Source organism: Peromyscus maniculatus, chromosome 5, assembly GCF_049852395.1.
Source record: "Peromyscus maniculatus bairdii isolate BWxNUB_F1_BW_parent chromosome 5, HU_Pman_BW_mat_3.1, whole genome shotgun sequence".
In the NCBI taxonomy this organism is placed as follows: Eukaryota; Metazoa; Chordata; class Mammalia; order Rodentia; family Cricetidae; genus Peromyscus; species Peromyscus maniculatus.
The window spans coordinates 29,733,950-29,759,470 of NC_134856.1; the positions used below are offsets into that span (position 1 = coordinate 29,733,950).

Here is a 25,521-nt window from a genome sequence, read left to right on the forward strand (position 1 = left end):
CCAGATCGTTCTGAAGAAAACTTAGGTTCTCCTCGTCAGACCTTTGGGAGATTACTTACTATTTTACTTTATGTATATGGGTGTTTGGCTTATGTTGTGTGTCTGGGGATCATGTGCATATAGCACTCACAGACAACAGAAGAGGACACCATACCCCTGGGACTGGAGTCACAGACTTGTGAGCCTCTGTTTGCGTTCTAGGAAAGGAACCTGGGTCCTCTGGAAAAGGACCATCTCTTTGGTCCTGAAATTTTTATTTTCAGGCTTTTCAAGTTGGTAGTTAGAACTGGGAAGAAACGCTAATTCCTGAGTCTCTCCTTCATCGTGTGGGGACTAATTCATGGTCTTAAGTGATGAAGCAGAGGCTGTGATGTCCTAGGCTCCCAGAACTCAACCTGTAGTCCTGTGCAGTGGGGACCTGAATGCCAGGATGCAGAAATCACATCCTTTGTTTCATCTTCCACTAAAAGAGGAAACTCTGGATAGAAAAGACTAGGGTAGTTCACTATCTTTGATTCAGAAAAAAATAGAAAATAAGGAAGGAGATGTGCCCGGCCGGGCGTGGTGGGAGGTAGGGGGGTTTGGTACCGATGGACGTATTTCTAACATCACCACGACACAGGCTTCCAAATGTTTGTTAAAAGTGTGTGGAGCCGAGCGAGCGCTGCTCTGCCATCTTCACCCGCAGAAGCTGGTGACTTGTTCTCTCCAAAGCCTTTGTAGCAAAGCAAAGCTTTGGCCGTGCCCGAGAAGTGTGTGTGGAATCCGCTCTCCGTAGTCCGTCAGCATTGTGTTGGGGTCAGTTGACCACTGATGCTGTGCTAGGTGGTATAAGAATCCTTGTAAGGTCAGGAAACTCAGTAGCAGTTCTGGGTAGAGTGTCCTTATATTCAAATTGGACCATTGATGACTTTCTTCCCTGAGATGTTCTAGAATTATTACGAGTAAAAACCCGTGTGGCTACACTGACCGAGTCTAACACCAATTTCATCTCTGCGCAGTTCCGAGAAAGCTCGTTCCTTGAGCTTAACCGCTTACGTGTCTTTCTTTTTTGTGAGAGAAGAGTGCGATGACTTAACTCCGATGAAGAGTTGAAACTCCTGAGAGGAGGGTGCAGGAGAGTGTCTTCTTGGCCCTGGTGCCGACTCTGATCCGTAGCAGTGGCTTGGGGACAGAGGCCGGGGACAGAGGCCGGGGACGGAGGCCGGGGACGGAGGCTGGGGACGGAGGCCGGGGACGGAGGCCGGGGGACAGAGACCGGGGACGGAGGCCGGGGACGGAGGCCTGGGGACAGAGGCCTGGGGACGGAGGCCGGGGACAGAGGCCTGGGGACGGAGGCCGGGGACGGAGGCCGGAGGCCGGGGACGGAGGCCTGGGGACGGAGGCCGGGGACGGAGGCCGGGACGGAGGCCTGGGGACGGAGACCGGGGACGGAGGCCGGGGACGGAGGCCGGGGACGGAGGCCTGGGGACAGAGACCGGGGACGGAGGCCGGGGACGGAGACCGGGGACGGAGGCCTGGGGACAGAGACCGGGGACGGAGGCCGGGGACAGAGACCGGGGACGGAGGCCGGGGACAGAGGCCTGGGGACAGAGGCCTGGGGGCAGAGGCCAGGGACGGAGACTGGGGACGGAGGCTGGGGACAGAGGCCTTGCCTCAGCAGTGCCTTCTGCACATTTAGTGCTTCCTTGCGTTTGTTTTTTTAAACATTTTTCGTATTTTTAGCCTCCAGTAGACTTAACTGTGCATGTGATTTATGTGTGTTATGTATGATCAACCTTGCCTGGTTTTTCTTTGTAGGAAGAAAAGAAGAAGTTTGACAAAGAGACAGAAAAGAATTACAGTCTAATTGATAAACACTTGACTCTCTCTGCCAAGAAGAAAGACTCACATTTGCAAGAGGTATTCTTTTCATGTTGCTCTTGATGTGTGTAGTGACCTCTTTCTTTTTAAAAATTTCTTTCCTTGTGAAAACTTCACCTGAGATTTTATAGACATGGGGAAGACAGATACTGCAGTGAATTCAGAGCAGAGTTCTCTGAATGAGGCAACAATGAATGTCTCATGGCATTGATCAAGTGTGGAGTCATAGCAGTACCTTTTAGGCTCTGAGTTTTTCATAGGAGCAATGTTAGCATTTATTATAAAGGACTTACACAGCCCGGCGGGATGGCAGCGCCAGCGCCTTTAACCCCAGCACCCAGGATGCAGGTCTCTGTGAGTTTTGACGCCGGCCTGGTCTACAGAGTGAGTTCCAGGGCTACAAAGAGAAACCCTGTCTTGAAAAACTAAACAAACAAACAAACACCCCCCCCCTCCCCATTCCTTGCAGGGATAGGCCTGTTCTTGCTTTCAGGTCTCCTTGATGAACTGAACTGAATGAGCTCACACAGTTTTATGTCTGTGATAACAGCATTAATCTAACTGAGGGCTGAGCTTTGTGTGTGTGTGTGTGTGTGGACTCTTACTGGAAAGAGTGAATCTGTTCTACTTGTGTTAATAGGCAGGTGTTTGTTTGTTTTTTGGAAAGCAGTATGTAAGCAGAAAGGAATTTATATCTTACCTCTTATTTTCTCCATTTCTTTGTAAATTTCTAGACTGTTTTCCTGTCTCTCATAGGCTGGAATAGAAACTTCATTTATTTACAATATGGTACATAGACTTTTAAAAGATTTCTTTGAATTTTTAAAAATAATACATGTATGTCTGTGTGGGGTATATGTGCACATGAGTGCAGGGGCCCACACAGGCCAGAAGAGCGGGACGGTCCTTCGGGGCTGGAGTTGCAGTTGGCCAGGAGCTGCTTCCTAGAAGTGCCGGGACCTGAACCTGTGCAAGAACAGCGTGCACTCCTTTTTTCAGAAAAAAAAAATAGTTCTTTGTCCTTGAGAACACATGTGCATACATGCACACACAGACTCCCCCCTTACTCTGACACCACATACACACGCACACGTGCACGCACACACACACACACACACACTGTAGGACCATACATACTCCCTATTTTCCCCCAGCTACCAAGGACCTCAGTGCCTTCCCTTAAACACGCAGCCATCTCCTCGGCCCCAGATCATAGTTAATTAGCAATAATGTGATACGTAGTTGAGATTGTGACTTAGAACAGAAGCAGAACCCTGCCTCCCTCCCTGTGCTGGCCTTTGAGCACACATGAATCTGTGCATAATGCTCTGTTACATATGTACTCGTTGACCTATCATCCCGATGAGAATAGTATGAAACCAGCTGTGTATGCAGACTGTATGTGTGCATACATCATTGGCTTGACATCTACAAGTGACCGTTTGTAGATGTAATTCTGAACGGTTTTATTAAATAAGAAACACAGAGCCAAATGCAGAGTTGAAAGCCCAAGAGGTCAGAGCAGCAGCCAAGAGCTAAGACCAAGACTGCCTTCTTACCCCTCACTTCCCCTCAGAAAGAGACCTACTTCCTGTGTGTCTGTATTTTTATTGACTTTCTGTTCTGCCTTCTCATTGGTTGTAAACCCAACCACATGACCTCCTCATCACTGCCTGTCTATACAGACCTCCAGGTCTCTATGGTTGGTATTGAGATTAAAGGCGTGTGTCTCCATGCTGGCTGTGTCCTTGAACACACAGAGGTTCTGCCTGTCATGTGATCGGGATTAAGGGCATGTGCTACCACTGCCAGACTTCTGCTAAATGGCTTGCTATTAGCTCTGACCCCACAGGCAACTTTATTTATTAACATACAAGTAAAATCACATTTCAGCACAAATAAAATATCACCATATTTCCCTTTTCTATTCTAATAAAAAGAAAAAAGGAAAAAAGTTATAACTAATATAAGAAAAACTATATACAATAAGTACAATGACTATATACAATATATACAAGCAATAACTACCTAAACAATGTCTAGTCCATTTACATTTGACAAACTCAGAGAATATAATTCCATTATGTATCCTATTTTGGTAAGTCGAAAATGTGCCTGATTCACTTTCTATCCTAACTTATATTACTACAGAACTGTCTTTTGATGTCTTTCAAATTTATACACTTACACCTCTTCATTGAGTTTCTTTTCTAAAATTCTTAATAAGGAAAACTATAACTATCTAATCTTTAACTAACTAACTAACTATAACTATCTAATCTTCAACTAACTATAACTATCTAATCTTCAACTAACTATAACTATAACTATCTAATCTTCAACTCCCTCAGAGACCCAAGAAGAAAATAATGTTACCTAAAAAACAACAACAAAAAACCAGGCAGTGCAAACAAGCGACTTCCAAAACATGTGAGTTGACAGAAACAGCCAGCAGCCTGAGGTTTCCCGCAGTGTTGGGACATCATCTTCAGCCTATAGGCTTAGTGTATCTGACAGACTCATTTGTGAAGTAGGATGTACACAAGGTCAGTAGTTTGACCTTACATTGGGTGAGAGCAGTCCATGGACCAGGAACACCTGAATTCCACTAGTGTCCTGTCATGATTCAGGATTTTAAATTCTGGAAATTGTTGATGGTTTTTTTTAATTCAGCTGTCCATTCTTCTTGGCTTGTGTGTGTGGCTTCAACAGTTTCTTTGTGTTTCTTATACCTTTGACATTTGGATGACATTTAATACTTTATAAAGAGAAAATAGCTTTTATATCACTTAATCCTCACAACAGTGCGTGAGGTGTGGGCTCTGCTCTCCTCTTACTGCATTCTGCATAGGAAGGCACACGTGGGCTCCCACTGCCCCCAGTCGGTTCTGCAGGGACAGTGGCTGGCTGATTTTTATGCCTGCTGCTCTTTTTACCTCTCTTCTCCATTATCTCTACTTTCAGTTATTTCAAAGACAATTTTTATGCCTCAAGTCACTTTCCACCGCCACATCACTCTAATTAGCCATCTGTTCCTGAATGTTCCTTGTGTGTAGTGTAGGAGGCATCTTCAGCTCCCACACTCCACCTCTCATCCATCAGTGTGATGGTGCATCCAGAAGCCGTGGGACCCAGGACCCTATGTGCTATGCACTGCCCACTCAGGGCAGACAGGTTTCTTGCTGGGGTGCTTTGCATTTCTTCTTCTTGCTGCTTAGAATATGGTATTTTTTTTTTAATCTGATGCATTGGTAATTGAAGTCAGGGCCACATACATTCCAAGCATACACTTCACTACTGAGCACACCCTAACCCCTGTCCAGTCCAGACCCACAAGTCTGCCTCCTTCAGATACTGTCCCAGATACCCTTTACTCAGACCATGTGTTAGGAAAACTTCTTCCTGCTGTCTGTAAAGATGACCTTCTTCCTGTGGCTTACTGTTTTTCTTCCTCTTATTATGTACTGTTGCATGGCTTCTTTCAATGGCTATAAGCCCTGTGAAGGCTACAATCTTGCTTTAATTCTGTCCCCTGTCTGCCTAGAATGTACCTGTCAGAGCAAGTAGTTTGTATGACGTACGAACAGGATGTGTGCACAGCTTTGGCCGTGTCTCCAATCCCAAAGACAATTAAGCTGCAAGTCATGAATTTGAAGAGGTCCCAAAGATGAATGGTTTTAGTTTCCATTTCAATTGACCGTCTTTTCTCTCTTGTTCTATTTATTCTTCATAAACATAGACTCCCATTTGAAAGAGCCTTCTTGAAAGCATGCAGACGTTAGAAGGGAAAGAAGGCTTAGTGTTGGATGCTCATTGCTTTTTCGAGCTGCTAATGTGTGGCTGATCTTCAGCGAATTGACTTTAGTTCAGGAGATTAATTAAGGTTGCTGGGGATGACCGTGAGCAGAGGCGCGGAAAGGCATGGGCATCGTTCTCCATTCTTGTTGAAAGAGAAGAGCAGAGCCCTGTAGTGTGTTCCCTGCTGACCATTTTACTTCTACAAGGAGCTGCGGCTCCCACTCTATGGGTACCATACACAGGAACTCTCACCTTCCCTATTCCAGGGTAGGGGAGAAGATTTCCATTTTTCTTGGGTTTTAATGTTTTTTTTTTTTTTCCCTCCAGTAGACACAGGGTACTATTTCCGTTTAAATATCACTGGAGAAGTAACACTTTAATAATTTTATGTGGGACTCATCTTCTGTCTTCTACTTGTGTAGAGCTCCAAGTGGATAATAAAACGCAGTTGTTTATCAAAAGCGAACAACTTTGACTTAGTGTATGTGTTACTCCATTTTGTGTTGCTGTTACAAAACACACATGGATGTGTGGTTTATACACAAAACAGATGTTTAGCTCATAGTTGTGGAGATCTGAGAGCATGACATTGGCATCTGCTTGGCTTTGATGTGAAGGGCCTCACCATAGTTATGTGCTTCATGTGATGATGTGTGTTTAAGAGACTCGGGAGGTGCCAGGCTCCTTAAAGCAGCCTAGTTACTTGGGAATTCCATGAGGTCTTCATTAATCCCTTCCAAAAATAGTGCCTCCATGACCTGATAACCGTGTAGCAGGCCTCATTTCTTGACTCCATCACCCAAGAATGACATATCAGAGGCCAGGCTTTCCAGTACATTAAAGTTTGTCAGGCACTGGTAAGCTACATCCAAATCACGATATGTGGGAAAAACTTAGTGAGAGCATTTTAGACTTGGGCAGGGTGAGAGTAATCATTCTGTACCCACAATACAGTTGGAATATTGTGGTATTGTTGTAAGTTATGAGCGAACTGTGACCTGGGGACTCTGGTGATTGAATTGTAAAGCACATTGTCCAGTCCTTCTGGATGTCCAGAACGTTAGGGGTGGCGATGGAAGATGACCAGCAGTGTGAGGAGAGTGCGCCACAGCAAGAGCAGCCGGAGGCGTCCCGTCTCATGTGGTAATTCCCAGTGGTGATAAACAAGGAACACTCCTTTGAGCTTCGAAGTTTCTTAGCTGCTCAACATGATTACAGAGTTTTAGTGTGGGTTCCCCTGTTGGTAGGGGAATAATCAGACTGATTATCGGGGATTTTTAGGTAGAAACTCTCATTTTGTTAACTTTACATTTAAACTTTATTTTACTTAAAGCATTTTAATTGTTTTTAGAAACTTCTGAAATTTTGTTGCACACTCTATCTTCGTTTGTTTTAGCTTGAACTGTACAAGGTCATTGGCTTCCTAATGCTTTGCTTGGCTGTGCAGCCCATTCCCACCCCCTGTCTCTGGGCTTACAGGAACCCTTTGCCTGTGAAGACTCCCCCAAGGCTTCCAGCAGCACCGTCATTCTGACTGTCACTCTGTCTGTCTGTTTTAGGTAGTTCATGTATTTGGAGTTTCTATTTTTATGTCTGATGTATTGTATTTAGTATGAGAGGCTAACTGTTCACCCATGTTGCCCCCTCCCCCCTCCCCTCCCCTCCTCTCCCCTCCCCTTCCCTCCCCTCCCTTCCCCTCCCTTTTGGTGTAACCCTGGCTGACCTGGAACTCACTGTGTAGACCAGGTTGGCCTCCAACTGTCAGAGATCTGCCTGCCTCTGCCTCCTGAGTGCTGGGAGTAAAGTCGGGTGTCACCACTGCCCAGCTGCTTTCTTTTCTTTTTAAAGCCACAGTCTTGCTGTGTAGCCCAGGCTAGCCTCTAACTTGCCCTCCTGCCTTAGCTGTGGTTACAGGTGTTCATGTTACCACTATGATTTGCCTCCTTTTGTTATCGTTCGCTGTGTGGTGTGTGGGAGTGTGCACACCTGTGTGTGCAGAGACCAAAGCAAGGGTCAGGACATGGGGTGTCCTGCTCTAACTCCAGCTGCCTTGTTCCCTTGAACCTGGGGCTAGGCTAAAGGCCAGCAAACCCCAGCAATCCTCCTGCCTCCACCCACTGTGGGAGAAAATGTAGGCATGACCTGTTGGCCAGCCTGCATGGCACACTGCACTTGTAGATAAGGAGCACGGCCCACCCTGCCCCCGAAGTCAGAACTCTGAGTAGCGTGGGTAGCCGGCAGCTGGCCTGTGGACGAGCCCGCACTCTCCATCTCCTTTATGTGCTGCTTCTGTGTGGAGACCCTGGTGGTGTGAGCGCTCACTGTCCAATCCGCGGTCAGGTGCTAACCAGTCACAGTCCATGGGCTCCGCTGTGTGAGTGGTTGCTCACATGCAATCCAGCAGATGCTGTTCCCTGAAAACCTGCTCTGGAGTGGAGTATCTCTGCATCCTTTAGTGACCCACAGCCATTGTGGTCTTGTAGGGGGACACCCCCATTGTGACGCCGACCCCCCAACCCCCATACACAAAGTTTGTGTAGAGGCATGTGTTTGGCCACACCTGACATTGTATGTAGGTCTGGGGTCCTCATGTTTATTCAGCAGCCATTTTTACCCACTGAACTAGCATTCTGGCCCATTTCATTTTAAAGGGCGCATTATATCTCCGTGCACATTGTTCCTGTCCATAGAAACTTCAGTCGCTTCTACGTCGGAGCTGTTGTGAATAACACTGCTATGCTCATGGCTGTACCATTTTTGAGTGCTTGTTTTCAGGTATTTTGCATATGTACTCCAAAGTGTGCGTGGTGGATAATAGCATCACCCTCTTTTTATGGTGTTTGGACCTGCCATGCTGTTTTCTGCGGTGAGCACACACGGCATATTTATTGCCCTCACTAGTATTCAAGGGTCCCGGTTTGGATGTGAGGTGCGGCTCACTTCCCTCATGGCTGCTCCGTTGCATACGCTTTTCCATCTGTGCAGCTCTGTTGGAGACAGGCCCGGATGAATGCTTCAAAAGAAAATTAGCCAAGTTCTCAAATTGTATTGCTTGATGACTCTCAGGATGTCTTCCGGGATGAGGTTTCCCACAGTCCTCTCTGGCACTGTGTTCCTTCCCTCTGTTCTTCCCATCGAGGCAGGATAAGTTGGAATAGTGTTTGAATAGTCTCCTGACCAGCTGGCAGCCCCTAGGCCCTGGGGATCTGCATTATGTGGGTTTAGGAACATGCCTACCTCCACATGGGCCTGAAGTCCTGTCTGTCACGCCTCAAGTGTTGTCCCCTCATCCAGTGTGGAGAGAACTGGAGCTTCCCCGGTCTTCTAGGGGCAGGCTGACTTCATCCTTACAGGGCTTGCTTGTGCTTAGAGTGTTGTTGTTGGGACTTTTGACCCAGTCCCATGATGAAGTGTACCCCTTAATCTTCAGTCTTTGGGGGTCATGCAGCTTTTCTTTAGAGTCTGGGGAGAGTCATTTCAGACTTTTGTGTGTGTTCCTGTGGCTGGAGAGAAGCCATGAGTGAGACATGAGTGAACAGTCACATGTTCTAATGCAGGTTTTTAAAAACAGTGCCCCATGGATTGGAGTTCATTGACCTGTGGTGTTGAGTTTGATGGTTCCCTATCTTGGGCTCAGCTAACAGGGGTTGTTTTAATACAGGCAGATCTCCAAGTGGAGCAGACACGCCAGCACTTCTACGAGCTCTCTCTTGAGTATGTGTGCAAGCTCCAGGAAATCCAGGAAAGAAAGAAGTTTGAGTTTGTGGAACCGGTGAGTAGCAGAACAAGCTTTGCTGTGGATCCTCGGGAATAGTGTTGGGAAAGACAAACCGAGGCTTCCTGCGTTGGAACAGGTGGACACAGGTAGTCAGAGTCTAGGAAAACATCTAGATGAGGGGAGCCTTGTCTGCACAGCTCCATGCAAAGGGTGCACTTCCTACCGTGGTCTCCCATGCTGCAGGCAGCGCGGATTCAGTCACCCTCTGCCACTGCAGGGAATGTGAGTGACAGTGCTAATCTTCATGACATAAGAGTTTTCAGTTTCGTGTGTGCTTAAACGGGCTTTTGTTTCAAATATTTCTTATTTCTAAGTCATGCTGCAGCATGTGAGTAGCTAACACTAGCTTTTACATTTATTTTATCTCTACTTTATTTCCTGTATGTGTACTTGTGTGTGGGTACATGCAGGTGAGTGCAGGTGTCAGTGGAGGCCAGAGATATCGGGTCTCCCTGGAGCTGGGGTGACAGGTGGCTTGCCACTCAACGTGGGTGCTGGGAATTTAGTTGGATTCCTCTAGAAGTGTAGAATATGTTCACTGAGCCATCTCTCCAGACCCTGGAAACACCTGTTTTATGATTATATAGATGTCTTCTAATAAGTTCAGTTACTTACATATTAATATGCATATATAGGGTGTGGATGTAAACATCTTAATCAAGTGTAGATGGCATTTCATCAATGGGTTTTAGCAAAAAATAACCTGATAATTTTAATATAGATTGCATTTGCCCTTGCTTTATCCATTTAGTTATCTGCATGGTGAGAAACAAAGGGATAATCAAATAATACTTAAAAGAATAGTCAGGAATAACAGAATCAACCTGAATCAAATAATCAGAGGAAATTCAACCTGACGATGTTCTTTCACGTTGAAATAATTGTGGTGTGCATGATTGGTGACGTCATTGTCCACCCTCACTCCACACAGCACTCAGTCAGCCACCCATGCCGCCCAGTGCAGCAGGTAAAGGAATGGAGGGGGGTTCATGACTCACCAAACAGTGACTGATGGGTGTTGATACAGACCGGCCATTCCGCACCAGGGCCTTTTATTGCTTACACCTGCAGCATTCTGAAGAATATAAATAAGTTCAGGACTTTAAATTTCTTTTCCCCAGTCACTTTTACTCACTTTAGAGATATACTTACCTGTGGGTAGAAGCAGCTGCCTTCTAAGAAGGGGTAGGCTGGGGGTTGGTAGAAAGCTAAGGTCTTAGTTACTGACCGCCCCGACCTCCCATCCCAGGGCCTTCATTCCCCTGAGCACCTTTGTGAAGGCTCCTGGAAGCTGTTGATGGTCATGCTTTCTCTGATCCGACAGTGCTCAGGTTTCAGTTATAAGTGACGGTCAGGATTCTCTTGACTGATGAGGTACAAGTGGACGACTTAGAATTGGATTTTTCTTGGAGAACAGTACATAAATATTGTTTAATGATGCTGGTATTTGTGAACAATAGCATTCTTCATTTTCAGCACAGACCAAGGAGTAGGTAATGAATGGCCTTACAATTTTTTAAGTAACTGTGACTTCTTTGAGGCTCCTTTCTGTCAGTGGAATGGGACCGGGAGGTGGTTGGTGTCACCTGTGGTTATTTCCTCTTAGCGGTTTCTTAGTGTGCACTAATGCTCCCTTTCTCTTTTGTCGTAGATGCTGTCCTTTTTCCAGGGGATGTTTACTTTCTACCATCAGGGGCATGAACTTTCCAAAGACTTCAATCACTACAAAATGGAACTACAGATCAACATCCAGAATGTAAGGAACTGAGAGCAAGGACGCTTGGGTTGTGGCTCCTTCTGCTCACTGCAAGGCCTTCAGACTAGGCCCGTGCTGGGAAAGTGGGGGTGTGTTGCCACCTAGTGGTCAGCTCCTGGTGGAACAAGCTTCTCTTTAGCTAACGGAGACTCAAGAAATTCTACCTTTGGAGGCTTGTCCTGACCTTGCTGTGAGCAGGTCTCACGGTAAACTTTGCTGTGTTAACTCTGAATCGTTTGTGTGAGAAACTGCAGTCCTAGCATCCCACCTAGGCTTGGATGTTAACGGTTGGTTACGGTTTTTCCTTCCAGACTGTGGAATAGCGTCCCAACGCTTCAGGCATGTTCACCATGTGTCGCTGTTCATGATGCGCTGGTGTTCACGACTGTGTTGGTGTTCACCGATATGCGGGTGTTCACCATGTGTTGGTGTTCACCGATGTGCTGGTGTTCACCAATGTGCTGGTGTTCACGACTGTGTTGGTGTTCACCGATATGCGGGTGTTCACCGATGTGCTGGTGTTCACCAATGTGCTGGTGTTCACGACTGTGTTGGTGTTCACCGATGTGCTGGTGTTCATGACTGTGTTGGTGTTCACCGATGTGCTGGTGTTCACCATGTGCTGGTGTTCACCGATGTGTTGGTGTTCACCGATGTGCTGGTGTTCACCATGTGTTGGTGTTCACCGATGTGCTGGTGTTCACCATGTGCTGGCGTTCACCATGTGCTGGCGTTCACCATGTGCTGGTATTTACCATGTGCTGGTGTTCACTATGTGCTGGTGTTCACCATGTGCTGGTGTTCACCATGTGCTGGTGTTCACCATGTGCTGGTGTTCACGACCACCATTTGCTTTCTTCGCTGTCCTTTGTATAATGTGTGCTTTCAGCCTGATCTTGGAAAATGAGATCTAGAGATTCTCACTAAAGTTCTTTGACTTCGAGAAGATGGCTCTGTGGGTAAAGCTCTTGCTGTGTAACCCCGAGAACCTGAGTTTGAATCCCCAGAACCCACGCAGAGCCAAACAGACCTACAAATTGGTGTGTACAAGTGTGTTCTGGTCACCTCAGATTGTTGGTGTAGGTACCAGAGTTAGTTAGTGTGTGTGGGTACACATGTAGGCTGACATCGTATGTCCTCCCAGGTTGCTCTCCACCATATTTTGAGACAGGGTCTCTCCTTGAGTCTGGAGCTCACTGGTCGTCTAGGGTGGTTGGTCAGAGCTGCAGAGATCCACTTGCCTCACCTCCCTCCTCTCCTACCACGACCCCCGCCCCTGCAGTGTCACAGACAGGAGATTATGGGAGTGCTAGGGGTTTAAGTTCCATCTTTATGCTTGCACAGCAGGCACCTCACTGACGGAGCCTGGTCTCCAGCCCACTTTTAGTGAAATGATTTATTTTTCAGAGTACCTTGCAGGCTGTAAAACACGGTTTGTGAAATCAGCACCAATTGATGAGATTAGGTTATATAATGACCTTCACTCCCAACTGGGTATATAATTGTAGAATTAACCTTTTCTTTCTAGACTTCATCCGTCAACTTCAGGGCTGATCAGATGAGAATCCTAGTTAGGTCTGGTGTGTGCTTTGTGGGACTAATATAAAATGAAAGCATAGGATCTCACTTAAAAACAATGAAGACTTTCAAGCTGGCAGATCACCTAAGCTGGTGGATCACCTAAGCTGGCGGATCACCTAAGCTGGTGGATCACCTAAGATGGCGGATCACCTAAGCTGGTGGATCACCTAAGCTGGTGGATCACCTAAGATGGTGGATCACCTAAGATGGTGGATCACCTAAGATGGCGGATCACCTAAGCTGGTGGATCACCTAAGATGGCGGATCACCTAAGATGGCAGATCACCTAAGATGGTGGATTATTAAGCTCAGTGTGGTGGTTCTCTCTTGTCATCCCAGCACTTGGGAGGTGGAAGCAGGAGGGTCAGGAATTCAGGGCCAATCTCAACTCTGTAGTGAGTTTGAGACCATCTTGACTCACATGAAATCCTGTCTCAGGCAGTACTCCCAACCCCATCATATAGTAGAACATTGAGCCTATCAGAAGATCCTGTAGCACAGGCCGCATGTGACTCTATAGGCCACCTGCTCATGAAGCCATCTGGATGTATCTCAGGCTCCCGAGTGACAGAGGAACACGTGAGTCTCCTGGGCTTTGACCAAACTATCCTCACATCCCTGGCCATGGAGAGAAGTACTTTTATAACGTATCTGCTGGGAGGCCAGTCAGCTTATATATACCAAAATGGGACGGAGTCATATGGAGTCATGAGGTAATGATGAGCAAAGCCCAAAGATAGGCTTAATCTACAAATGTCACACAGTGACCTTGAAATATGTTGATGAACTAAGAGCCTACACATTTGTCAACAACACTTATTCTTTATTATGGACAAATGGGCACATAACTTTCTGAAAGGGGAGATTTTTTCTATATATTTAGGAACTCAATGATATTCATTCACCAGGGAATTGCCCTCAATCCTTAGTCTTCAGCATATCCTGATTCCAGCTGCCTCTAAATATCCCTCTCAGTTTTATTCTGGCTGTTCCTGAGGCCACGTGGGTGCTGCTCTTTCAGACTTCCTCCTTCTGCCTCATATTCAGTACCAAGGGCACTTGTTCTCTGTGCTCCAGCCCGCCCTCCCCGAGGATAGAATGCAGGGCACAAGCTAGCCGGTGTCCAGCCAGTCCTCTCAACGGTCTTCGTGGCTGGTCTCGCCCTCTTGGGTTGAGTCAGTACCCGGCTTTACCCTCCCAGCCGGTGCCGAAGAGTGCAGACGTGGACCGTCTGCCCTGCCCGGCTCTCAGCCACTTTCCCCCTCTGAAGTCCGGCCCCTTCAAGTCACACACTGTCCATCCCTTTCCTCGCTGTACTTCTGAAGTGCAGCCACTTAAGTTTGTCTTTTTTGGCCATTCATATTATTCCCTGGTGATTTAATATAATAGCAGAGTCCTGACTATGTAAAGCTACATGTTTCTGAAAGTTATTTGTTTTTTAATGTGATCACTGAAATGATAAAACCCAGTTTTAGGGTTAGATATCTTTACATTTTAATAGTATAGTTAATTTTGTCAACTGTTTAGAATTTTATTATAGTAAAATAATTTAAATTTAAGATGACTTTTATAATCAGGATGAGGTAAATTTTATTTAAAGTCGAAAGCAACCTATTTCCTGACCACGAGCCATGCCTTTATATTGTAACAATGGCCTGACTCACTCTTTACCCATCTTCTGTAGTCTGCAGTACTAAACAGAAAGCAGGAGAGTAGCCGGATGGCTTTCAGGAAGTTTTTTTCTTTTCTTCTGAAGAGAGGAAACTATCAAAGTTAAAGGACATATTAAATCACTAGCTTTGCACTTTCGTGATCCGTCCCCAGATGACTGGGGTGAGAGAGACTGGGCTGGAAGTCCTGGCAGAAGGACAGATTAAGGACGTCACGATGAATAGGAAGAACCTCTAGACGGTAATGAGCATGACTAGGAAGTAGTTAAGAATGTGGGCAGATAGTTTCCCTTTGGTAGGAAATAATTACGGGTTTTGACTGGCATAACTATAAAATAATAAAACTTATTTTCCCTCTGCTCCTGCTGTGCTAACTGACTTACTCCACTGTGTAAGAGGACATAACTTCCGAGACACAGGGATGCACAGGAAGAGACATCCTCTTCTTTCAGACCCTCTGCTTGGAGGGCAATGCCGTTAACCGAGTTCTCGGCCTGCTCTGGTCAGCTTCAGATTTAATGTGGGGCTAGAAAGTGGGCCACACCCAGTGTATCTGGGGTCAGTAAGTCATTACTGAGGAGCGTCCTGGCAAGGCTAGCTCTGGACTTTAAAACTGGTGGGGAACACGACTCTCACTACGGGTAAGGGCTGAGATTTGGGCACTGCTGGCAGACCTTGCCTCTGATGCTCCATGGGTCCAGAGGTCCCCAATGTGCTTTGCTCTGTGTTTTTGTGCATTAAGACCTGATTGGCTGTTCCCTGGGGTCTGCCAGCTCACTCTTTCTTTTGTATCCACCTCCATATGTATAGAATTCTTGAGAAGAGGTGAGGTGTGTCTGTCTGTCTGTCTGTCAGGGGACCCTACTTTGCTTTTTTGGTAAGGTGAAACCCTCTTCATGCTGTTGATCACCCTTTGCCTTCTTTTGCTCCGTGAATGATGTCATGGGGCTGAGGCGGAAAAACATGACTAGAAAATGGTAGTCTACTCTCTTGCCCCCACCTTCAAAGGCTTATTTGAGGATGTCTTAGTTGCTGCGATATGACACAGTGGCCAAGACAACTTACAGAAGAAGAGTTTATTAGGACTTATGGTCCCCGAAGTTTGGAGTCTGCGATGGTGGAGCAGAGGTGGCGGACGCTGAGGGCTCACATCATGAACCAGAAGCGCAAACTGGGAATGACAGTCAGAGCCCGGGGGACTGCCTCCTGCGGCCTTCTGGGGCGGGTCTGGAATGGGGCCCTGAGCTGGAGATCCCCAACAGAAGGGGAACATTTGTTTTGAGACAGGGTTTCTCTGTAGCCCTAGCTGTCCTAGAACTCCCCCCCCCCCCCCCCCCCCCCCCCCCGTTAAAGGGCATACAAAGTTGTTGTTGTTGTTGGTTTTGTTGTTTTAACTATATTGGCTCTTAGTTTCTGGAAATGGTTTTCCTTTCCACTGCCTCCCCATGTCCATAGGAGAAAGGTACCGTTCCGCCTTCTTTTCTATTTTTTTACCCTTGTGGGCTTTGACAACCATTTTCATGGTAGGGAGGAGGGAGGAGAAATCTCAGTAATTTTCTGTCTGGGCCCCGTTGCAGTTTCACACCAGCAGGTTTGGGTTTTAATGCAGTTATTTTTGACTCTGGCTGAAAGAACTGTCCGTAAACTGGGTTGTAATGACTCGTCTGGACGGTTGTGATGACTCTGTTGCTTCGGCTCACATGGTGGGTCAGAGCCCGCTTGACAGGTATTGGCAGCATGTCTCCTGGGTTTCTGAAATGTGATTAGCCTCTTTAGAGGTGTGGACATTATTTGCTGGTGAGCTCTTCCTCCTCCTCCTCTTCTTCCTCCTCTTCCTCTTCCCAGGGAAGAAATGCCCCTTTTCTATTGTTAGCACAGTCTGGAAGAATGGGCACTGACTTTTTGTTAGCTTGCAAAGATTAGTTCTTCTCAGATTCACAGTGTTCACGTGGCTGCTGTAGTAGAAACAGCGTGGGTCAGGTTGACTGTTGCCAACACCTTTTATTTCCCAGGTGGAGAATGATGTCTTATTTCATGGCTTATTTGCTCCTTAAATCTGGATGTCACACCAACAGGAACTTTATGGTGGAGAGACCTGCTCCTGCGTTCTACACTCGTTCTACAGGTCTTTTTCATGGCTCATCTTCTACATTGGCTCTTTTACCATCCGATTTCGTTGTCTTTGAATATAAGTCTCAATAAGGAGACACACTGGGAAGAATAGAATTTTTTTGAGTTCTGCTGATTTAATTTTAGTTACACAAAGTCATTAAAATATACGCACACACACAAAAAATCATAGATGTTGGAATTTATCCCTACTTTTTCTGTTTTAGACACGGAATCGATTTGAGGGAACCAGGTCAGAAGTGGAAGAACTTATGAATAAAATCAGACAAAACCCCAAGGACCACAAGCGAGCAAGCCAGTTCACAGCAGAAGGCTACCTGTATGTCCAGGAGAAGAGTAAGTGTGCGAACACGGGCTGAGTAGCTGGTTAAAATCCCTGTTACAGTCTGTGCTCTGTGCCTTCCCGAACTTCCCATGAGTGCAACCAACACAGAGTGAAATGATTTGAGCAGAATGGTAATAACCAAACCGAGGCACTGCATCTGTGGGGTGTACACACACAGACAGTGGTTCATGTTTGAGACGTCTTACTGTATAACTGAAGTGGCCTTGAGTTCCCTGTATAGCCCAGGCTGGCCTCAACCTACATCTTGGAGTCCTGGTATGTGCCACTACACCTAGCTCCAGAGTTTTCTATCCTTTTCATTTCCTGACCAACACAGTTTAGCGGTTTCTGTAGCATGTGCATTATTGTAGTACGTCCTGTTAGTAGTTGGAGAGGGTGTGTGCAGGCCCTATGATACTGTGATTGAGACAGGAGAGGCCCAAGATTCCAGTGTCTGTGAATCATATCCCCACTGACACCTGGGAGAAGTCTATTTGAACCCTTACAATACTGTGATGGTTGGGAATTATCCCAGTACTGTTTCTGTCCGCTGTGATCATGAAGGCATATTTAAATAAAAAAACCATACATTTATTATTATTATTATTATTATTATTATTATTTTTTTTTTTTTTAATGGATGGATGTGTGTGTTGAGTGTGTGAACTACATGTGCCGGAGCCCAAAGAGGGTGTTGGGTCCCCTGGATCTGGAGTTTTGGATGGTTGTAAACCAAACCCAGGTCCTCTGCAAGAGCAGCAAGTGCTCTCAACTGCTGGGCCGTCTCTCCAGCCCCTTGGTGCACACATTTCTTTCTGCTCTGGTGCTCTCATGGTCCTCTCTGACCATGCTGCCATGCTGTCTCATGCTGTGTTCCAGGAGTTTGTTTCTAAGGGAGCCAAGGTTGGAAGAACAACAGCCTGGAGCGACCTTATTACCGGCACCTTTCTCCTATTTCCTCTTCTCACTCCTTATCAGTTCCGGCCAGTGCTGTGACTGTTTCTCTGCCATTGTCTCCCTGTGTCCACATCACCACATCCTCTCCCACCTCCTCGTAACTGTGCCACTCATATAAGTCAGCGGGGGCATCTTGTTCCTTCAGATCATTCCGAGATAGGTTGTTTTTATTAAAGTTATTAGGGAAAGGGGTTAGAGAGATGGCTCAGCAGGTAAGAGCACTTCATGTTCTTCCTGAGGACCCGGGTGCAGTGCCTAGCATCCATACTTTGTGGCTCACAACTGTTCGAGGGAAATCTAATGTCAATGGGTTTTTTACTCACATGCACCCATACATATAATTAAAAATAAAAATCTTAAAAAATATTAGGAAGACTGTAGATGGATATAGAAGGTACTGCTACATAGTCGTATTTTACTAATAGTCATATTAGTGTTGTGTGGCTTATAACAAAGTACTTGAGGGCTGATAGTTTATAAAGACGTGGTTTATTTGGCTCCTGATTTTGGTGGTTGGGAAGGGTCCCATGACTGCATCACAATGGGACAAAGTGAAAAGGCAAATTGCTACAGGTATAAGGGTGCTTCACTTTAAAATGTCCTGTCGTGGCCTGGGGTGTTGTGGGGGGTGTTGGCTTAGTTTGTCAGGTGCCTGTACTACAAGCCGGAGGATCTGAGTCAAGATCCTCAGCACCCATCCAAAGAAGCCAGGTGTGGCCACCAGTGTCTAAGCCTAGTGCTGTGCAGCGGTAGAGACGAGTGGGTCCTTGGACCTCACTGGCCAGCCAGCACTGGTTTAATGAGAGACCTTGTCTTCCAAAGAAGGTGGAGAGTGGTAGTGGGAGGTACCTGATGGCTTCCCCAGGCCTCATGCATCCATGGACATGGACATGTGCACGCACGAACGCACGCACTATTGCCTTGAGAACTGACCATTGAGAGCTCTGTTAGTCCCTTGTGGGGGGTGGTGTCCCGTCGTCCAGTCAGTCTCAATATAGTTAGGACTGATGGATGGTTCAGCATGTGACTAATCACTGCACAGCTGCTTAGTTCAGATACCGCCTAGAGGAGTTTCTAGTTGGGAAATAAGAAACAAAATCTCATACACAGTTGAATTCTTCGACTGATCAGATGCACTGAATATTTTACTTGTTCTCATCCTTAGCTTTGCTCAGGGTGCTCCGCGGTTTTCTCTCTTTGGCTAAGAGTGACAGCTTTCTGATGTGCACACTGACCAGCTGGGATAGAGGCTTGAGGGGGTGGCTGTGCTGTCTACACATTGCTGTTTCCTCCGCTGAATCTGGAACGCCTGAGTAACTCCTGGGTTTTCTAGCACATGAAAAGCGTGCGTTTCTTAGGATTTAGTTATTGAGTGTGAGTGTGGATGCTCCATGCAGTGGGGCATGTGTGGAGGAGTTGGCCCTCTTTTTCCGCTGTGGGATTCTGGGATTGAGCTTAGGTCGGCGGGTTTGGGCTGTCAGCACCCACCCTCCTCCCCAGTGACTTGAACTCACATTTATCCACTGAACATGTGTTCAAGTCAGGCCTCGAGTGTTCTGAGGGGCTCCCTGCCTCCGACGGTCCCTCCGTTCTGTTGGCTCCTGCATTTTATGCTTTGCCTGGCTGAGCTGTGCAGTAATGTGCTCCCACTGTGCATGTCTGCCTCCTCATGAGGAAAACCACAAATTCCGTGCTTTATTTTAGGGCCGGCTCCATTTGGGTCCAGTTGGGTCAAACACTATTGCATGTATCGGAAAACAGCCAAGAAATTCAACATGATCCCATTTGAGCACAGATCTGGGGGGAAACTGGTAAGTACTTTTTGTATTTTTATGAGAGATCCTTGTTGGGTCTGTCATTTCATTAGTTTCATATTGACTCTTGAGAAATCTGGTTTTAGGATTAAAATCTTTGTTTTGTTTCTCACTCTGTACACCAGGCTGGCCTCGAACTCACAGAGATCCTCCTGGCTCTGCCTCCCGAGTGCTGGGATTAAAGGCGTGCGCCACTACCACCCGGCTGGACTCAGACTTCTTAGCGTTGCTCTTTGCTGAGCCTCAGTGTTGCCTCTGTCTCTGCCCCAGTTCTGATGCTCCTAGGAGGCCGGTGGCAAGAGACTAAGTGCCGTTGTAGTAGAAGGGAAAATGTGAGGAAGCATAGGGTGGCTCCCTTAGGAAGCAGGAGTGCCTCCGCATTGGTGGATATACACATGTGTGATCAACCCTCGGTGTGCCTCCAGGTCAGTCCTTATGTAATCGCAGTGCTTATAGGCTAGTAGTGGTCACACTGTGGTGGTCACACTGTGGTGGTCACACTGTGGTGGTCACACTGTAGTGGTCACACTGATGTTGACGCAGGGTGTGATATAGTGTGATATTAAAGCAGATTTTGACTCCACAAAAGAGTGTGTTGACAGGCAGGCCATCATTGAGTGCCTGGACACTGCTGGTAATCGTCCTGCAGTTAGCATTTGTGAAGTCTGCTTAATGGTAGGTACCATCGTCGGGAAGAACTAGAGGGCAGGACCAAGTGGCTGCTGAGCTGAAGGGGTTAGCGTGGCCCCTGCAGGGCAGCACCAGTGGATTCGCTGCACAGAGTTTTGAGTATTGTACTTCTTTGCAGGGGGATGGAGAGGTGTTCTTCTTGAAAGAATGCACCAGAAGGTATACCGACTCCATTGACAGACGGTTTTGCTTTGACATTGAAGCTGCTGACAGGTGAGTTATTGAAGTAATTAGATATGATATTAAAACTCATTTGATTTTTTTAAATGGATTGTAGGAGTGATTTCTGTGAAGTAGAAAAAAATGTCATCTTTCTGTGTTTCCAGGCTGTCTTCATTATAAACTATTGTTGGTCACTGTGTAGTGTTGGGTCATAGTTCTTTATCTTGGCCAGAGACTGGAATCATTCTAACTGGTCCTGTCACCTAACAAGACATGTTGAGCATTTCCTTGTGGATGCGCTTTTGGTTGACAGTGGGAAGAGAAGAAGAGTGTGAGTGGTGTGTGGTCGAGTTAAAGTGCGTGTTGTAGTAGTGTGGAGACAGCATTCCTTCCTGGGTGTGTGTGCATTGAGTGTATGTTCTTGGTGTGTGGTAGAGGTCTAGGCAAACCCTTTCCCTGTCGTCAAAGGCTGTTCTTACTAAATAACTTTCAGGCTTTCAGTTTTACAAGAGTCTTTGGCAGGAAGGCAGAAAGAAAAGAGATGGTGCCTGGTGCTGACGTTCGTGTCCTCTGGGAGCACTCTGCTGCCTGGATGGTGACTCCATGCCACCCCTGGTGTGGTTGCGGTAGTCTGCAGATAAGGCTGTTTGATGTATGTGTAATACAAGTTTTCTAGAGGAGAGGACTGAGAACAAAACTGTTTCAGGTCACCCTAACTGTTGCTGCTTTCTTCATATGATCTAGCGGATGCTGTGGAGCTGGTACAGAGGGAAAGGCCCGTGAGTGAGTTCACTGAAGACCAGTTACATAACAATGTGCTCTTGGGCACCCTGACAAACCTGTCAGTTCTGTGACGAGGACATAGAAGGAGGGTTTTTCTGAGATTGTAACAGAAGGAGTATTGCTTGAAAAGAGGCTAAAATTTAAGTCACTTATGAACTGGTCAGTAACCTGTAAAACCCCTTGTGTGTTCTCAAGAAGAACATATGCCCACAGCTACCCTCTACCCAGTCCTTCCTGGTTCTGGGGTATATTCTGTCATGTAACCCTACCCCCTCCCACTGCCCAGATGAGAAAGTGAAGCTCCAGTGCTTGAGTGAGGCCCTGGAGGTCTTGTAGATACTAAGTGGAAGAGATGAGATCTGAACTTGTACTTTTAACCTAGGAAGGCCAGTCTAACAACTGTGTAGTCAGGCTGCTTCTGAAAAAATCGACATAGATGAATTTAGTCTAGTTTGCTAGCTGGTGCTTAGATGGAGTAACCCACTGCTTTGAGAGCAGGGATCTCTAGCACTTCCATGACTGTTTCAATGCAGTTTTCATTATCCTTGCTGAAGCTCCTATTTTTGGTGACATTGATGATGCTGAGTGAGCTTTGTTGGCCATGATATTTATGTGATTGTAAATTATAACCTTTTTCTGCTACTCAAAAAGATAGCTGAGGGATTACTACTAAGTCACCTTTATGCATAAAGAGTAATGTGGTGATATTTTATTTGTGCAATCCAATAAAGTTTATCTGAGGATCAGAGGAAAAAGCCAGCCACTATATTAAACATAGAAGTCAGGCAGTAGTTTTGAGATCTTTGGCAGCAGTTAACTCTGCAGCTCACACACAATTGAGCCTGTGTGATAATGAGTATTCAGAGACGGGTGATGTCTGGGAGGTGCTCACCAACCTAAGACAGAGTGCCTGTGTGGCCTGGGCAGGCGTCTCCATGACGGGTAAGGTGACCTGCTGACCGTTCTGTAGATGTAACCAACCGTCTTATTAAAATCAGAAACACAGAACCAATGTAAAAGAGAAAGCCGAGAGGTCAGAGCTAAAATCTTACCTCCTGCGTTGCTCCTACCTCCCTGAAAGAGAGCTACTTCCTGTGTGACTGTCTTTAAATAGTCTTTCTGTTCTGCCTTCTCATTGGTTGTAAACCCAAACACATGACTACCTTGTCACTGCCTGTAAGTACAGCCCTCCAGGTCTTAAAGGCGTATGTCTCCAATGCTGGCTGTATCCCTGAACACACAGAGATCTACCTAGCTCTTCTACCAAGTGCTGGGATTAAAGGCGTGCGCTGCTGCCGCTGCCACCGCTGCCGCCGCCACCACACTCTTGCTATGGCTCTAATAGCTCTGACCCCCAGGCAACTTTATTTATTAACATACAATGAAAATCACATTTCAGTACAAATAAAATACCACAACATTCCATGCAACCTAAGTCAGAAGCTCATTTTTTAGTAAAAGGGGGACCTGTAGGTACCTGGCCCCCATTTTGGGTAACTATTGCCTTGCTTGCTGACCTTGACCTTGATATCCTCCCTATGCTAATTCCCTGCTGGGTTCCACCCTCCTGAATGCTTAAGGGAAGTTCCTTGTCTGTGTATCCTGCATAATGGGCGTTAACAGCTTAGATGCAAGATTGTAGAACATCCATTGGTAGCGAACTTCTGTCCTCTGGGGTTCTCTCATTGTGTAGTAAGCCTGTATTTTTTTTTTTTTTTTTTTTTTTTTTGGTTTTTCGAGACAGGGTTTCTCTGTGTAGCTTTGCGCCTTTTCCTGGAGCTCACTTGGTAGCCCAGGCTGGCCTCGAACTCACAGAGATCCGCCTGGCTCTGCCTCCCGAGTGCTGGGATTAAAGGCGTGCGCCACCACCGCCTGGCTGTAAGCCTGTATTTAAGACCTCATTTCTCCTCCAATTCGGCATTAAAAAAAAAAAAAAAAAAAAAAAAAAAAAGCAGGCAGTGGTAGCACACGCCTTTAATCCTATTACTTGGGAGGCAGGGATCTGTCTGGATCTCTGTGAGTTCAAGGCCACACTGGGAACAGAGCCAAGTGTGGTGGCACATACCCTTTAATCCCATCACTAACCATAGAGGTCTGTATAGACAGACAGGAAGCGACAGAGCTGGGCTGGAAGAGGAAGTGATATAGTTGAACAGACAGAACAAATAAGATAGCAGAACAGAAAGACATATAGGCGTGGATATACAGGAAGTAGCTCTCTTTGGAGAATGAGGTGTCTGTGAGGTGAGGTTAGCTTTTTGCTTTTCCTGTTCCTCTGATCTCTCAGGTTTTCACCCCTATATCTGGCTCTGGCTTTTGTCCCCCCCCCCCCCCCCCCCCGGCCCTAACACTGTCAGCTTGCTTTATTATTTATTTATTTATTTATTTATTTATTTATTTATTTATTTATTTATTTATTTATTTTTTGGTTTTTTGAGACAGGGTTTCTCTGTGTAGCTTTGCGCCTTTCCTGGAACTCACTTGGTAGCTCAGGCTGGCCTCGAACTCACAGAGATCCGCCTGGCTCTGCCTCCCGAGTGCTGGGATTAAAGGCACGCGCCACCACTGCCCGGCTTAATTATTTTTTTAACTAATTAATTTATTTATTTTAGTTTTTGTTTGTTTGTTTTTGGCTCTGGGTTTTTATTTAATAAGACTGTCTAGCAAGTCGAATACAGAGTAACTTTTTGGGATAAGATCTTGTGAGGTGGAAGAGGCTAGCCCACAGTCCCTCTTTCTCATTCTCTCCAGTGCTGGGATAGCAGACGAATACCCCATCTCTGGCTAGGATAATAACTGGAACTGAACTTACAGGAAACCTCTTCTAGTGGTTTTAAATTTCTTTATAAGATCCCCTTTTGAAAGCCGGGCGGTGGTGGCGCACGCCTTTAATCCCAGCACTCGGGAGGCAGAGGCAGGCGGATCTCTGTGAGTTCGAGGCCAGCCTGGGCTACCAAGTGAGTCCCAGGAAAGGCGCAAAGCTACACAGAGAAACCCTGTCTCAAAAAAAAAAAAAAGATCCCCTTTTGAAATAAAATTGATATTCACACGTATGTAAATCAGCTTCACAGAGTTTTCGTATTAAAGAGATGCCTCATTCTTCAAGCTGCTATTCTCGCCGGTGTCCACATCAGTCCATAATGTCTGTTACAGCCAGAACTCCCGTCTGCCTGCCCCTTCTTCCCTCCCTTCCTAAATAGAATCTCAGGTAACCCGGTCTGGTGTTGAGCTTCCCCTCTCCCCTGCCTCTGCTTCCTAAGTGCTTGGGTTCCAGGCCTGTGCTGCTGTGCCAGGCTGTGACGCCAGCCATTGCTCCCATCTTTCCTAACTCTGGTTGTCAGAGGGACCGTGGTCCCTTCCTGCGTTAGTCAGGGTTCTCTAGGGTAACAGAAGTTGTAGAATGAATCTCTCTCTATAGGGGACTTAGAGGATGCAGTCCTAGCTCATCCAACAATGTCTTCTGTGAACAGAAAATGTGCTGATACTTTGTACTGAAATGTGATATCTTGTTTGTATGTTAATAAATAAAGTTTGCCTGGACATCAGAGGTCAAAGCGAGCCATAAGCAGATTCAGGCGGTGGTAGCCCATGCCCTTAATCCTATCACATGGCAGGCAGAGTCTCTGTGTGGTCAAGGACACAGGCAAGCTGGTGACACAAGCCTTTAATCTCAGTACCAACCATAGAGACCTGGAGGTCTGTGTAGTGGGTAGCCATTCCAGCTTGGTTCTGGAAGTTCCAACCCCCATTGAGACTCTGGCAACTGTCACGCCTACGAGGCGGGGCGAGGGGAGGCGCCCGGGGGACCCGAGAGCTGGATGGGTCAGTGCGCTCTCTGGGCGCTCTCTCAGTGCCGGGACGCTGACCGGTGCAGATTGACTGTGCAGAGCTCCGGAGAACACCGCTGGACTGCATTACACCTTCCCCAGACCCTGCGACCTACCCATTACTTAATTTGTGAGTTACGCCATTAAATAAATATCCTTTTAACTACGTGGAGTGGCCAAAATAATTTCTCCAATATCTGGCGCCCAACGTGGGGCACGAACCCACGACCCTGAGATTAAGAGTCTCATGCTCTACCGACTGAGCTAGCCGGGCTGGCCTCGAACTCGTGATCCTCCTGCCTCCGCCTCCTTCAGCAAATCCTACCGGCGTGCGCCGCCACCACCACCAATAGGTCTGTATAGACAGGCAGTGACAAGGAAGTCATG

At 46.6% G+C, this 25,521-nt stretch overlaps 1 protein-coding gene and 1 non-coding gene across 7 annotated transcripts in view; one reads left to right on the forward strand and one right to left on the reverse strand.

The window, feature by feature from the left end:
* LOC102904570 (rho GTPase-activating protein 10) overlaps positions 1 to 25,521 on the forward strand; it is a 300,700-nt gene that overhangs the window by 126,303 nt on the left and 148,876 nt on the right. For all 6 annotated transcript variants that reach the window (XR_013051024.1, XM_076571472.1, XM_076571473.1 and 3 more), the window contains exons 5-10: positions 1,801 to 1,902; positions 9,323 to 9,433; positions 11,091 to 11,195; positions 16,783 to 16,912; positions 19,563 to 19,669; positions 20,481 to 20,575. Coding sequence is in view for 5 of the 6 variants with exons in the window: in XM_076571472.1 (XP_076427587.1) it covers positions 1,801 to 1,902; positions 9,323 to 9,433; positions 11,091 to 11,195; positions 16,783 to 16,912; positions 19,563 to 19,669; positions 20,481 to 20,575 (650 nt within the window). In the remaining variant the exon portion in view is untranslated. The remainder of the gene's footprint in view (positions 1 to 1,800; positions 1,903 to 9,322; positions 9,434 to 11,090; positions 11,196 to 16,782; positions 16,913 to 19,562; positions 19,670 to 20,480; positions 20,576 to 25,521) is intronic.
* On the reverse strand, positions 25,336 to 25,408 carry Trnak-cuu (transfer RNA lysine (anticodon CUU)). Its single transcript has one exon. It is a non-coding gene; the product is annotated as a tRNA-Lys (tRNA).